The 14,881-nt window shown below is 38.8% G+C and overlaps 1 protein-coding gene across 1 annotated transcript in view; it reads left to right on the top strand.

Annotated features, from left to right (window-relative positions):
- Nucleotides 1-270: 270 nt before the first annotated feature.
- Nucleotides 271-14,881, top strand: part of lrmda (leucine rich melanocyte differentiation associated) — a 451,150-nt gene continuing 436,539 nt past the window's right edge. Inside the window, exons 1-2 of the mRNA XM_088351883.1 lie at nt 271-812; nt 2,598-2,698. Coding sequence (XP_088208009.1) covers nt 771-812; nt 2,598-2,698 — 143 coding nt within the window. The 5' untranslated portion in view covers nt 271-770. The remainder of the gene's footprint in view (nt 813-2,597; nt 2,699-14,881) is intronic.

Raw genomic sequence — 14,881 nt, 5'->3', positions numbered from 1 at the left:
CAAACTTTCAGAAAAGCACATTGGATCGGCACAACGACAATGAAAACCACAAATTAGCTATGGAAATTCCGTTGCTGCAATTGGACCTTGAGAAGGCATTTCAACTGTGGCGGGGCAGCAAACCACGAAGATCCCAGACCATAGTATCGGTCAGCTCCAATTACTTGCTCTGTATCGATAATATCGATATTTGTATCAATCCAGCCACCCCAGTCAGCTGCGCCTAATAAGGTAATTAGTGTCCTGGCATGTGTTTCCGTGCTGGGACCTCAGATTTATTGCTGCAGTATCAGATTGAGACTCAATCAGTTGATAGAGAAAAATCCAATTCATCATCGTTTTTCTTCTGAAACTCGGCCTTTTGTTCATTTTTTAAACTCAATAACACCCGCGACTCAACACATTTGCCCAATCCCAGCTTAGCAGCATTTAACCGAAATGAATGAACACAAAGGCAAGACAAAGACCTCTTTGTGCACTTACAATCGATATAACAGTTAACAGTGTGCAGCATGGTTTTCTCTGAAATTGCTGTCAGTCAGTCTAGCTAGCCGCCCACTTCCAGCCGGCACAGTACACTTCCTCGCATGCAGGTCAGCTGATCGAAACATGCGGAAAGCAACAACTTAAGTGAACTCCTTTAAAGAGTCCGCAGCGCTTGGGACCGAGGCGCTATTAATGTTTAGCCACTTTGAGGATTCATGTCACTTTTGAACTTCTTGTTTTGAGAGCGGTAGAAGGGCTCTGGACTGAGGTTCCGACTGGAAGTAATGGCGCGCAGAGAGTCGCCGGTATTTTTGAATGGAACTCATGTAAGTGTGGATCCTTTTTATCCGTTTTTTTTTTCTGTGGATAGCTTCCGAGATTATGCATGCGGCTTCTCCTGCTCTAACTATCGTGACCACGTGTGTAGAGGTCCCTCCCACTCCACAAATCCATTGCTTAAACCATTAGTTACCTGCAGAATCTCTGGAGAGGGGTTGTAGACCCCGGGATACAAGAAATCCGTTTTGAGGTGGGGATTGAAATTTTCCATATCATGGGGGATGAAAACCTACGGTGGTGGTTTACAAATGACTCATTTTAAACCTTTCACTCGCAAGCGTTGTCAGGATCTTAGATCTGCTTGCTGTAATCTCCTCCTTATTCTAACAATATTCCTGATCTTTGATTGGTTATAGATAAATGGTGACTATTTTTTATATAGCCATACAATTAAGCGAGGGTTTGCCTGCTTCGCAATTTTTATAATTTCAGGTTTTGTTTCCATGGTTATCATGTTTTGCTTATCCCTTTAGCATCACGCATAGTGAATAAATGCAGTACAGAAAATACAGTGCTGCATTGCCAAATTACAGTCTTTACGAAGCACACACAATTCTCAACTAAGTGAAGAAGATAAAATATCATTGGGGAGCTCAGCAAATGGTACATTGGCATCTTTATTATACTGTGACACAAACCAATAGCAGACTAGCATTTTATATGATGTCGATCAAAAACAAACGGGTGCAAAGTTTAATAATAATTTTTTTGTTGATCCATACAGATGGGCAGAAAAACCTCTTATTTCGCACCATAAGGTGGGGACAGTGTATCATGGGGGGTCTACTATTCCAATATGATTATAAATGTTATCAAATTGGTAGCACTCAGCATATTCTGAGACTTTTATAAAGAAGGGCAGTAATGGTGAGTTACCTCGGCTTTATAGTTTTAGGGTATGATGTTTCAGACTGATTGTTTTGTTTCTCTGATGAGTATATTTTGAGATGGTAAGCATATCTTGAATCCCAAGAGTTTAAGCTTTCTAATGATATGTGGTATGACGTATTTCAGGGACTGGTAACATTGTACAGACACGTATTTGTTAAAAGTCCCGTGTTCCATTAAGGCACCTTATATCATCAAAACTATTTATCTGTGTACCATCTTTATTTCTAAATATCTCATGTTTTGATTTGGGCACATGAGGCTTATAGTCAGGTGCAGCTTATGTATGTAAAAATGTTTTTTCCTTTAAAAATGAACTGGGTGCGTCTTACAATCAGGTGCATCTTATCGTCAGAGTTTTACGGTATACATAACTTGATATTTTACTTGTCATTTTGATATTTAAATATATAACTGCTGCTAAAAACTAAATGTTTGGGTAAATTAAAAACAAATTTATTTTAATATTTTTAAGTATAAACGTCAAGTATTTGTTTCTTCAATGTGCTGGCAATTTGTTTTAATTATTGATTTGAAGTATTATTAAAAATTTATATTGTTTAAATTATAAACCCTCTATGTAAAAATCTATGTACTTTTATTTTTAGTATCTTATTGAAGTAATATTGAAATAAATTTATAGAGAGGAAATTACTTTGTTGTCTGAATAAAACTCAGTTATTTCAATTATTTTCTTTTAAAATTTAAAAAGTATGTGTATATTTTACAGAGGCAGGGAAAATATTTGTTCTAATGGTATCGATATGGTGTATCGAACTGATTAAATGATATCAAACATCCCTATAGGAAAACACAAAGACAACATGATTTTTTTCTGTAAGTGATGACAGAAAAGATCTAAATTTAATTTCATTCTCCCCTAGATTTCCTACATCGGACATGACAGCAAAGTCATCCCAGATTTCCTCGGCGACTCGTTTGGAGACGTGGCGAGGAGGTTGGACTTAAGCTTCAATCAGCTCAGGTCGGACTTTCTTTAGATTTTTTTTCTCTCTCATGTGCTTTCACTTTTTTTAATTTGTCTGCGACGTCTTGTGCTTTAGCATGTGTTGGGACAAATGTCATGAGATTTTGCTTGAGCTAATTGGAGGCTAACCAATGACATTTGTTTGCATTTACTCTCCCCCCGATTCAAGAAAACTTGCATTTATGCAGCATCAAGGGTTACTGCAGGTCAGATGAAGGGACGGTCCCGCCAAGCAATTCATTATGCCTCTTATCCTGTTTGTGGCTTTACACTTATGCATGGTCAGCATTGTAGCTTGAGTTTTTCTTCTTTACATATTCATTTACACACACGTTGGGTTTTCCCTCAGCTCACAAGACGAGAGTTTATGGATGGGTGGAGCTAATGAGCAACATGTGATGATGATTTTAGCTCCCTAATGCAACGCGACGCCCTCCCCTTAATAGACGTGATCCCTATTAGAATGTAACTAATCCGATGCTTAATAGCAGAGAACAGCTGCCTGCTTGAAATGTGTTTGAAATGCAGATGCGGGATTGGTGCACAACATCAGGGAGTCTACTTGAGGCATTTGTCGAGTGATGTTTTTAGGATTTGTTGTAAATTATCTTCTTCTATGTGTTTCTGAATGAATGAATGAATGGCTTTTTTAATAACTATACAAGCATTGCGAAATTGGAGGGGTCCACCTTCAGTGCAAGTAAAAGCATAAAAAGATAAATGTGTGAAATGATTTAAAAAAAAAAAAGACGTTTAACAATGAATAAATGATTTACTGTACTCTCACGCCCAGAGGGTGCCCTCTCCTTGCATGAAATGTTTCCCCATGCACATACAAGGTACAATAGCTCCGTGCTCTACTGTTCGATACATCCCCACAAAAATTAGATACAAAGAAGTTTTAGTAACGATTTTCTTGCAGGGAGTGGTGGTTACGTCATTTTTCGGCACAACAAAGACAGTCATACAAGTGTGCCTACCGTATTTTCCGCACTATAAGGCGCACCTAAAATCTTCATTTTTTTCAAAAGCTGACCATGTGCCTTATAATACAGTGCGCCTTATATATGGCTCAATATTAAATTCGCAAGGTCTCGCTACTTACGCAACAGCCGCCGACTCGATTTTCCCCCGAACGTGGAGTAGTCCGCGGTGTATGCTGAGATTTATATACCGGCGTTTCATTGGCTAACCAATGTGTCAATCATCATTTGAATCGATCGCTATTGGCTAAAGTTATTCGGAGCCTCGGATTGGCCAGAGGGCCAAAACAAACCCTGCAATTGGCCGAAAAGGATATGTCAATCATCCGTTACATCGATCGCTATTGGCTGAAGTTATTCGGAGCCTCGGATACGCTAGAGGGCCAAAACAAACCCTGCAAATGGCCGAAAAAGATGACTGAATAGCAAGCTTGCTAAAGTACGCCATAAAGAAACATGTTTCATTAGTCTGTATTTGTAAATATTTTACTCTCCTGGATTTACTACACTCACGGTTGTAAGAAGACCATGATTGTGTATCATTATTGAACGTGAAACTTAGGCGAGTTATGCGGCTTTATATTTTCCCGGTATCTTGTTTTAGAACGATCTTGATGTTGCTGTGATGAGTTGAGTGAATTAAACTCAATTCCAAGTGTTTATTGTCATATGCACAGTAAAGTTGGGAGCGAAAAAGAAAATAGAAGCTAAGGAATGGTTGGCATTTCTTGAATCCCAAGACTTTAACCTTCCGAATGATAATTGGAACCATGCATTTGAGTGACATCGTACGGACACCGCATCCGCACGTGTCTACGACACGTATTTGCTTCTTTGCAAGCTTTGGGAATGTTAAGGGGGTAATCAGTTTGACTGAATCATCTGACTGTTTTGTCGACGTTCCCTTTGTAGCGCCTTATAATCCGGTGCGCCTTATCTATGGAAGATATAGGACCAAAAACTATTTTTTGGGGGTGCGCCCTATAACCCGGTGCGCTCTATAGTGCGGAAAATACGGTATTTAAAAACACAGCGGTAGCAAAACTGAGTTTGGTTGTGGTTTATTTAAGTATTGATTATTAGGTAAAACGCATGGATAAAAATTTGCCAGAGTCAGTGTCTGAAACTCATGACAAAAAGTTACAGGACACTAGAGCAGACAACTCTGAAAAGTTGCCTGCCCAGTCATAAAGTTGTCTGCCCCATTTTTCACAACTTGAAACAAAACAAGATGTCTAATAGCAAAAAACTTTTTGTTGCAAAGTATTAAGGAATGATAATCAGTATATACAACAGAACAACACTTTCAAATAAAGTTTATCATAAATCTACTTTTAACATTAATTGCATGTGTATGACATTGCTGTTTGCCATCTGCCATCAATATGTATCTGTATTTACTCATCTTCATTCATACAATGTTTGCGTTGCGTCGTCTGCTACAAGCTACGTGAACTCCTCTTTCCACGATGCTTTTAATGTATGTTTACGTTTTGTAGCATCATCAATTTTGTTAGCTTCTTTTGAATCTTTTGACTCGATTCCTAACCACTTCTCAATTTCACTTGTGTTCTCTGTGAGTCTACTTTGGAAAATGATGAGCAAATGCATGACCTTATAACGCTCGGGAGAGTTCGGAAGCACGAAGTTATTAGATGCAGGCTTTTGGTTGGCTGCTGAGTATGCAAATTGCCAAATAAACCAAAATTTCTTAACCGAACAAATATTTCGAAAGCAAACGTTTTTATTTATTTTCTATTTTTTATTTATTATTTTTATTTTTTTTTAAAAAGTTGTCGGCCACTCGGGCGGAGACGTTTTGTAAGTTGTACACCCGACATAAAATATGCAGGCCTTGGGCGTCCGGGCAAACGTTATTTCAGACACTGGCCTTTTTCAGCTTCCTCCAACTTGCGAACCTTCGATTCATTAATCTTCAGTTCTCTTGCGGCGGCTGCTCAGTTTCCATGTTCTTCTACATAAAGTAAAAATCACACCACAAAAAGCATTCAATGGAGGGGAAGTTTGGTGTTTGAATCGGTTTATTTGTGTGGGAGACAAATTTTTTTCAGCCTCTAACAGAACAATTACTTTCAAATTGCTAGATATGCTACGGTGTTAGCATCCATGAGCACTTCCGCTAACAATGCATTGTGTGTGATGTCACGCGTCCTCTTCCGCGCAAGTGGGATATGATGGCAATCAAACAAGAGACACATAAAAGTCACAGGAGACGCATATATTTGGAAATGTGAGCAATCTCAAAAAACATGGGATCTCACCCAAAAATGTTATAAGGCTTGACCCAGCCAAGGCTCCACGGGAGTGGGCGCCCAACCCTAAAGCCACCAAGCTGGTCTCCCTCTGCCGCTCTGCATGAGAGACAAGGCACACTGCCCAAAAGGGCGCGCCCAACAATTTGAAGAAAATCTGAGACCTTTATGTGTGCCTTATGGGCGTGAAAATACAGTGTAATAAATATGTGTATATTAACAGTTGCAGTTTTACAGTATATTTTGCCTGTGGACCGTGTAGATTGGAGTATTGGGTGGTAGTTTTTGTGAAGAAGCTATTTCTTATTGTTTATTTTTGCTTTGGTTGTATTTATGATGATGATGATGATTATTTTTAAGAATGTATTCGTTATTTGTCACATAACAATACAAATGAATTTCTGACTCATCTTATAATATTAGCTAATCAGCCAGCTGACAATTGGTTAGCTGCTAAATCTGAATTCCGTCTGGTTTACTTATTAGCATTTCAGCACAATAGCTTTTAACAAAAGGCTGGTTAACAGTTTTTCATTAAGTCCAGGAGCGTAGATATTAATTTAACGGCATACTGTACAGGAGCATTGAGAATTTACGGACCATTGTTTTTTGAGAGTATTGCCATATCTCACGCTTGTGTCGTGAATTGACTTTTTTTTTTTTAGATTTAGTTTTTCAAAGTGAAGGCTGATGGATGTTAGGTTTTTTTCCGAAGGCTTCATTACAGAATATTCCGGGCACAAATAAGCTAGAAAAAGATGATTCACTTATGTTACCATCATTCTGATACAAAAAAAGTGGTCCATAAGATGATTATTACCTAAATGGTTACTTTTCTTACCACAGAGAGAACAATTTTAATTAATAACTAATTTAGTCTGAAAAAGTAAACAAAAAATTAATTTTATCAATTATTAACGGGTTAAACAAAAAAACTTTGTTAGAATATTTAAAAACCAACATCATGTGCGTGTTTAAAACCGTAAATGGGAAACTTTTACCAAAACTGAAGTCTAACACGATGGTTTGAGAGGTTTATTCTCGCACGAAGACTTTTTCTTGCTTCAAGATAAAGAGGCTACAGACTAAGAGCACTCTGGTCCAGAAAATACCTGTTTGCAGAAAATTAATGATGCAGCAAAATCCAATGTTTTTTATTCATCTCAAAAGGTAGCCATTTTGTAGGATTTTTCTGAGCGACGCCGACATTACAGTTGCTGAGGTCTAAGCTAATAACCAATCATAGTTCCTCCATTGACTGAAGCAGTCGCGATTGGTTGCTGATCCTTTAGAAGTGATGTCATCAATAACCAATAAGTAATGGGAATATATTATCCACAATTCTGTCCTAAATGTCTCCAATCAGTGCAAAAATAACAGATGATTTCAAAGTATAACAAGCAATACTCTTCAGATAGTTTGTCACATTCCGAGCCTCTTCCTCAGCGTTAGCAAGTGGAACACCTTGAACTCTTGCGACGCGTCACGGTGCTCAACCCGAATCCGACGGGAGACGTTGCCGGAGTCGCTCCTGGATAACACACCTATCCCGTCATCTCCACGGACAGCCCACTGACAACAAGTCACAACGAAAAGCCCGTTGTCACTTTTATGTGAGCTCTTCACGGTTTTCCGGATCTCGGGTTGGCGTCGGCGGGATTGACGACTCGGGTGCCGGTCGGCCCACGTTTCTCCTGCGTCTACCGTCTTTTTTCTAGGCCAGGTGTTGACACGTTTCGCCTTGTTGACATGATTCCTCCTGTTGTTTGTGAGGCCTTCACAAAATCGCTTGCACGCCTGCTGTCACACTAAGAACAATCCCATACACATTTGGTAAACAAAGTTGCACAGTGTCAGCGTTTATGGCTCGTCCTCAACACACATGAAACTCATTACGGATTTTGGGAATATAAAACATGTTTGACTTTTACAAGCCTGTCATCCGGTAAAGGATTGTCACATAAAACACAACGATTTTGTCGTGTTTATAATGTTCCCATTGTGAGATGATACTTTACAGATTGTTGTTTGAGAACCGCATTTCAGGGCAAGGCTAATATACTCCTCATTTGGATTTTAATGTGACACATGTGCAGTTCGAGTACAGAATGTGATTTCTTGCCAAATGTCGTAGGAAGATTTATTACTATTGGAGTAGTTGGTAGTGCCCTCATAGAAATGTCCCAGAATGGGAGCGGCCGAGTCGACCTGAAGTCTTTTAGCTAATCTGTGTCATTCGACTTGCTCCTAGTTTTGACTCTCAAACAAAATTTGGGCGGGATAAACTATTTTTAATGAAAGAAAATTACCCACAATCAATTTTAGTTTATGATCTAATACGGTAAGTCATTGTTGTCTTCTGCTAGCTAATTCACAATACAGTGCCTTAAAGAGCTAACAGAAAGCATTAGTAGTTGCAATGCACGTCAATATAGATCAATTTTCTTTGAAATATTTTGTATGCTTTCCACTACTCTCCTTTTTTTGTGTTTTATACTCTTATGCGGTTGACCATTATGCTACCTGCTACCCTTTTGAAATCATATTAGTTTCTCAGGCGTCAAACATAGTAAAGAATGATCCGATTTTAGCCTACCTGTCGATGTTGGTGTAATTTTTAGTGACCGCAAAGTAGCAAAATGGCTACCCCTGAGAAAGAATGAAATGGGTTAATCCAACTTTTCAATTCTGCAAACAAAAATTAAACAATTATAAAATTGATTAAATAATGTCATTTGAAGTTTCATCTAAGATTGCACAATATTTGATTTTAATCAGTTTTCAGTCATTCAATAGAAAACTTTACTGTACAGAATTTAATGATTTGGACGATTTACAATCCAAAAGTGATAATTGAATCATAAAACATTTAAGGAAATATTTGATTTATTATCAAATTAACAGCTTTGACTGCACGTCACCCTTTTGGAGGTTTATAGAATAATACCTCACCATAGAGGTGATGATTTAGACGATATTAGATCGGGAATGACATAAACAAAATCTCAGAAAAATGTAGAGATGCGAAGCCTATTCCATTCCCGGGACTGGATTTAGCACATATTTTTGCTAGCGCAGCAGCATTAGCAAACAGCATTGATTTGTTTGCTAGCTTTGCTTTAGCCTCCAGCATCACTTCCGTCGTTAGTGCTAAATAATTTAGCAGATAATGCTAGTGTCACAGACCTTAATTACTACTGCTAGCATTAAGGACCAGGTTAATAGCTGCTAATGCTAGTTTTGTTGCAGTAATGCCTAATGATACATTTCAGATGCATTTCTTTTAGTAAAACACGACAATGTTTCAAAAATGAGCTAAGTAGAAGCCAAAAACATTTTTCAAAGAATGTGGTAAAATTGACATTATTTACCTACCTACCTACCCTGGTCATATTCCTCGAGAGGGGTGAGCGACAGCAAGACAAAGACATACACAAAGAAAAGAAAAGAGGAAAAAGTACCAAAAAAAGATTACAAAATATTTCACCGTGGCCAACTTAAATGCCCAAACAAGTTAAGCACCTCGGCACCCAAGTTGGTAATACTTTCGCGCCTTCAGATGAAACGGGACACAAGAAAGCAGCCATGTCACTCGGGTCAGGGTGACACAACACACTCTTCTGTTCAACAGCCGGGCCCGGCGGCTTTCACTGGTTTACCACTGCCCCATCATACAGGTGCCCTGCCCATCCCTTAGAACGCGTCCAAAAATCCCACTATCCTTTCACAACACGTCTCCACTCATTCCTATCACCAACAAGAGCTCTATCTTCCACTACATTTACACATATTTCCTGCAGTGCACTCATAACACCATTCATTCATGTCAATCGCGGCCTTCCGCTTGGTCTCCTTCCATTTACTTCTGCTCCGTAGATCCTCTTCAACATTCGCTCCTTATCCATCCTCTCTATGTGTCCAAACCAACCGAGTACTCTTATTCACACGCTTGCTCAGTTCCACTACTACTCCAGTTCTTTCTCTCACAATCCCAATACTCAATCCATCCAATCTTGTCACTCCTAACATACTCCTCAAACACTTCATCTCAAAATTGTTTAATTTTCTTCTCAAATCTGCGTTCAGGCTCCAAGTCCCTGCACCATACAACACAGTTGGCACAACCACATTCTCATACAGTCCTCTCTTACTTTACTCAACAAAAATTGATATTATAATTTTGTTTCAAAAAAACAAGATGGGATATTTTTGCCATATCATCAGTCATCATTATTGTAAGCACCACTTCAGTTATTATCTATCTATTCATATTGTATGTATCTGTTGTTTGTTTTACTATTTGACATTAAGTATGTTTATATTTTGTGAAAAAATATGCATTCATGTGTTATCATATTATTTGCCTATGTTAAACTATGTGTGAGTGCAAACAGGATGCACAGTTCTTATTATTTTGTTGTACAGGGATACTGTTTTGAAGAAAAAAATAGAATGTTGATGTTTCTCTATCGTTTGGCGGCAGTCAATGATGTCATTGTTTATAAAGATTAAATAACTTTAAAACAACACAATAACTAAATATTAACCCTTACCGTAACAGTTGTGACATAATACACAATCTTTGATTTATTCCTCATTTGTGAGGATCATTGGCAAAGACCCTATAGCCAGGGTTGGGTAGGGTTACTTTAACTGGATTACTTTCAATTACTTTTGGATTACTCCAATACCAAATATGCTAATAAAAGACAAAAGAAACTAAATATGAATAAAATGATGACTCACAACACGTGATAAGCTTTCTCTCCTGGATTTTAAACTCTTATCTCCTGCGATAGAAACAAAATGAAAATAAATCCGAACAGCTTGCCAACATCATTTTTGCCGTTCCATGTATTCCGTTACTCCCCAAGCCTGCACAAAATTTAGTAATTTTAGTCATATTTAGTTTATTTTGTATTTTATTAGCATATTTGGTATTGGAGTAATCCAAAAATAATTTAAAGTAATCCAGTAAAAGTAACCCTACCCAACCCTGCCTATAGCATATGCAGTTTTTTGTTGTTCGCATAATATTTCGTTAAGTAATTCAAGAAGACTTTCAAATGATTAGAAGCTTTTATTCAGAATGATGCAAAAATATTTCCCGATGTGCTAGAATTCCATTAGTCTTTCCGAAACAAGAATTAAACTCGCGCATTGCAGATGAGACCCAGCACGCGACGTACAGTAGTCCGCACAAGCTTTCTTAGGGCGACGTCGGCGATGGCAGTCGTTTTGCATTTTAATGACAAATCAAGTATGGTAACTCTCATTTGAAAAGGGGGAAAAGTGCTCCCGGTGTCGGCCGGCTGTCACGAGTGAGATGTAAGCGGCGTGATGAAAAGAGAACAAAGAAGACAAAGTAGGGGAGGCCCGACGCCGCCGAGAAATGAAATAAAACCGTGTATGGCTTGTCAGCTGTGTCGTTTTAGATTCATATCCAAAGGAGGCTTCGGTATTAGCGCCTCACTCATCCGTCTCGCGTAATTCGTCACGGGGGGCGTGCCGTCTTTCACTGAGGCGGCCTGCTAATTGACAAACACAGACGCGTCGTCCTAGCTAAGGTGCGCTATAGGTGGGAAGGCAGAATGGGAAGCGGTGTTTTCTCATTCTTGGAATGAGAAGTGACAACAGGCTGTCATTGTGTTGCCCAAGTGTTCAATCTGAGCGTGAGGCGGAATGCAGATAAAGTGTCAGGATATAACGCATCGGTGCTACTACGTCCTCCCATCACTTAACTGATGGTGCCAGAGTTCTGATGGATCGCGAAAATATTCCCTACCTGGCCTTGTTCGGGATAACCGAGGATCATAAATTAGGGGACGGATTGATGTTTAGTGTCAAAAAAGGAAGAAAAATAAGTTGACTTGGTTGGCTTTTGGCAATGACTGACTCTACCGGGGATATTAACGGGAATAGATCGTTGTTTTTCAACTCGTGGGTTGTGACCAGTGTTGGTACTACAGCATTACAAAGAGGAATAGGTTTTACGGTATTTGTGCAATGATTGATCGATAGAAAATCGCAAAATTGCTATATTAAACGAGATTTGAACCCAGATCACAGCGGTGAGACGGATACACTCAACCACTGGACCACTAGTGATACAGATGATACATGAAGAGGCATTCGATTTTTCTTTTTTCATTAACATCAGTGTTGGGAGTGACGCGTTACAAAGAAACTCTTCCCCAGAACACAATTACTCTTCTCTGGAATGCGTTATGAATAAAATGTTGTAAATTTACTGTAGTATTGTACTCTACTTCGCTACTTCATGAATGCACCTCATCAAAGTGTCACTTACGTTGTCACACGTAGAGGCCATCTCTGATCGATGTTTGTGTTTACCTACAAAATACAACTGAATACATTATTGTTGGCAAAACATTTGCCACCTAGATAATACACAATATTGTCATGATTACTGATTTGGATCACCTGTGCCTGCTCATTTGGTGCCAGCCGCTGGGGACTACCTTATTGGTTCCCTGTCCCTTTTTAAGCCCAGTCCTGTTACTCTCCGGTTGTCAGTCCGTCAGCGAACCTCTGTTGTTACAAGGCAAACCCTGACTCCCCCCTGTACCGTTTGTGCACCCATTTTTCCACCTATCATCATATGGTGACTATTTTTTTTTGCACTATGATGACTTTTGCACCAAATGCAAAATTGCACAACCCTTACGATACCAACTGTATTACGATACCAACTGTATGTAACATCCTACATGCCGACATTTCTTATGTAAATATCATGTAAATTATAACTATAGCCTTATCCTCCTTGTTTTATAACCTTATCTTCTCTGTTATTTTATCTTCTTGGCTTTTTACCTCACTGTAAATGTGTGAAACTGGAGTGTCATGCCCAATTTCATTGTCACAATATGTTAACCCATTTTGTAACAATGACAATAAAGGTATATTCTATTCTATTCTATCTCCCTGGTTGATCTCGACCACGTTATTGCTCTCCTGTCCCAGCTATCAACCTGTTTCCCGTTTCTGACACCGCCATCTCCCGCTACAAAAGATCCACTTCCGTATTCGGATCAAGATCCGATTGCGTGAGCGACTTGCTTCCCGCGTCCAGGTAGCAACGGATCGCTGGCGCTGCCCTTCCTCTTTCTACTCAATAAACTTGTGGTTAACACTACGCATTTGGGTCCTGATTCCGTTGTGGTCGTGACCAATACGTCTTTAAACAGAATATTATCGCTTCAAAGTGGTTTTACTGCTCATTTTGTTTAAAAAGAAAAGGTGAATCTTTTGTTTTACTATTTAAACTGCATGATCCTCTTTAAATTTTCATCATCTTGGTCCTGTTGACTTTCGGTGTAAAGCGTCATCCCGCTCTTGAATTTAATAGATGAATGATGTTGACCGCAGGAATGTGTCAACCGGACATTCTGTTGTGACTGATAATTCAAGTCGATGATGTCTGTGTATTGTCTGTTGATGCCCTGGCGTCATTCTTTGCAGCGTGGTCATCCTAAAAGGGGATTACCTCATATATGTTCTTAAGGTTTCTTCATTTCCTCATGCTGAAGTTTGAGTTTTTCCTTGCCCTCATGTAGGTTTTAGACCAGGGGGTGTCATAGTAGTCTGCAGTCGTTACAGCCTTTTGAGACTTCTTGTTATTAGGAGCTATACAAATAAACATGACTTGAATTGACTTTCAATGCATTTCAGGAGTGGAAATGTTTTCTTAGTTTCGGTCGCGGCCTAAAATTAGTGTAGGTATTGTATTGTATTCTATTGTAGGTCTTGAAGTCAAACCCATTGAGAACCACTGTAATAGATAAATTGCCTATTTTAGTTTTTTTTTTCTTAGGTCAGTTGAAACCATGTTTTCGGTAGAGAATTTAAGTCCTATTTGTCGAAACCTTGAGTGATAAGCTTTAATAGCTTTGTTTTTTAACATTTCATAACAGAGTCATTTCTTTCACATTTGCTTTGAAGATATAAGGCATAAAAAATGTTTGTTGATTGAAAAGAAGGAATTATAAATGACAGAAGATTTTTCAAACATTGGCTGTAGTCATAACAACCATTTTGAGTGTCCTGATAGAGAAAGAAACCAGATGTTAGAAAGCTTTCATTTTTTTGCCTTTTACTGTTCTTTGTAAACGACCCTGACAAGGAACTTAGGAACATGTCATCCAATAGTATCAGTGAGCAGAAACTGCCTGCAGGAAATAAAGTCTCTAAGAGGCTGAATGTTGATGTTTTGTTCATGGACTTACATCCAAAATTCACTATAACATAATATTGTTTTTTACTGTCAAGCAAGTATTTTATTATGTCATTGTCTTCTTTCAAAAAGTCAACCTCTACCCAAAAAAACCCAGCCTGAGCAGGGATGGGCAATGACAGGATGTGGTTACCCAAGATGCACAACAGAAAGTGGTGGCCCTGGTGGTTAAGGGCTCCGTGATCAGTGCTACAGTGGCTAGTGAAACTATTTGGGCCTCTTGAACTCTGTGACATTTTGCCACATTTCAGACCTCAAACATCAAGTTATGAAACTGTAATTTCTTGTGAAGCATCAACAATAAGAGGGACACAATCATGAAGTGGAACACACTTTATTGGATATTTTAAACTTGTTTAACAAATAAACGAAAAAGTGCCTGTGCAAAATGATTTAGCCCTATTGAGTTAACACTTTTTAGCGGTACCTTTTGCTGCGGTTACAGCTGCAAGTCGCTTGGGGTATGTCTCTATCAGTTTTGCACATCGAGAAACTGATGATGTGATGAGACATGCAAATAGATTTCTGATAAAATAAGTAACAAGACTTGCTACAAAAAAACAATTGGCGAAAAGATGCGTGACAAAATAAATGACAAAATGTATGAAAGAGCGGCATGGCGGTTGAGTGGTTAGCGCGTCTGCGAGGTCATGGGATCAAATTCAGC

The sequence above is a fragment of the Urocampus carinirostris genome, chromosome 13, assembly GCF_059441175.1.
Source record: "Urocampus carinirostris isolate Australia breed hairy pipefish chromosome 13, RoL_Ucar_1.0, whole genome shotgun sequence".
In the NCBI taxonomy this organism is placed as follows: Eukaryota; Metazoa; Chordata; class Actinopteri; order Syngnathiformes; family Syngnathidae; genus Urocampus; species Urocampus carinirostris.
The sequence above is the reverse complement of the archived record's forward strand: the minus strand, read 5'-3'. Positions and strand labels throughout refer to the sequence as shown.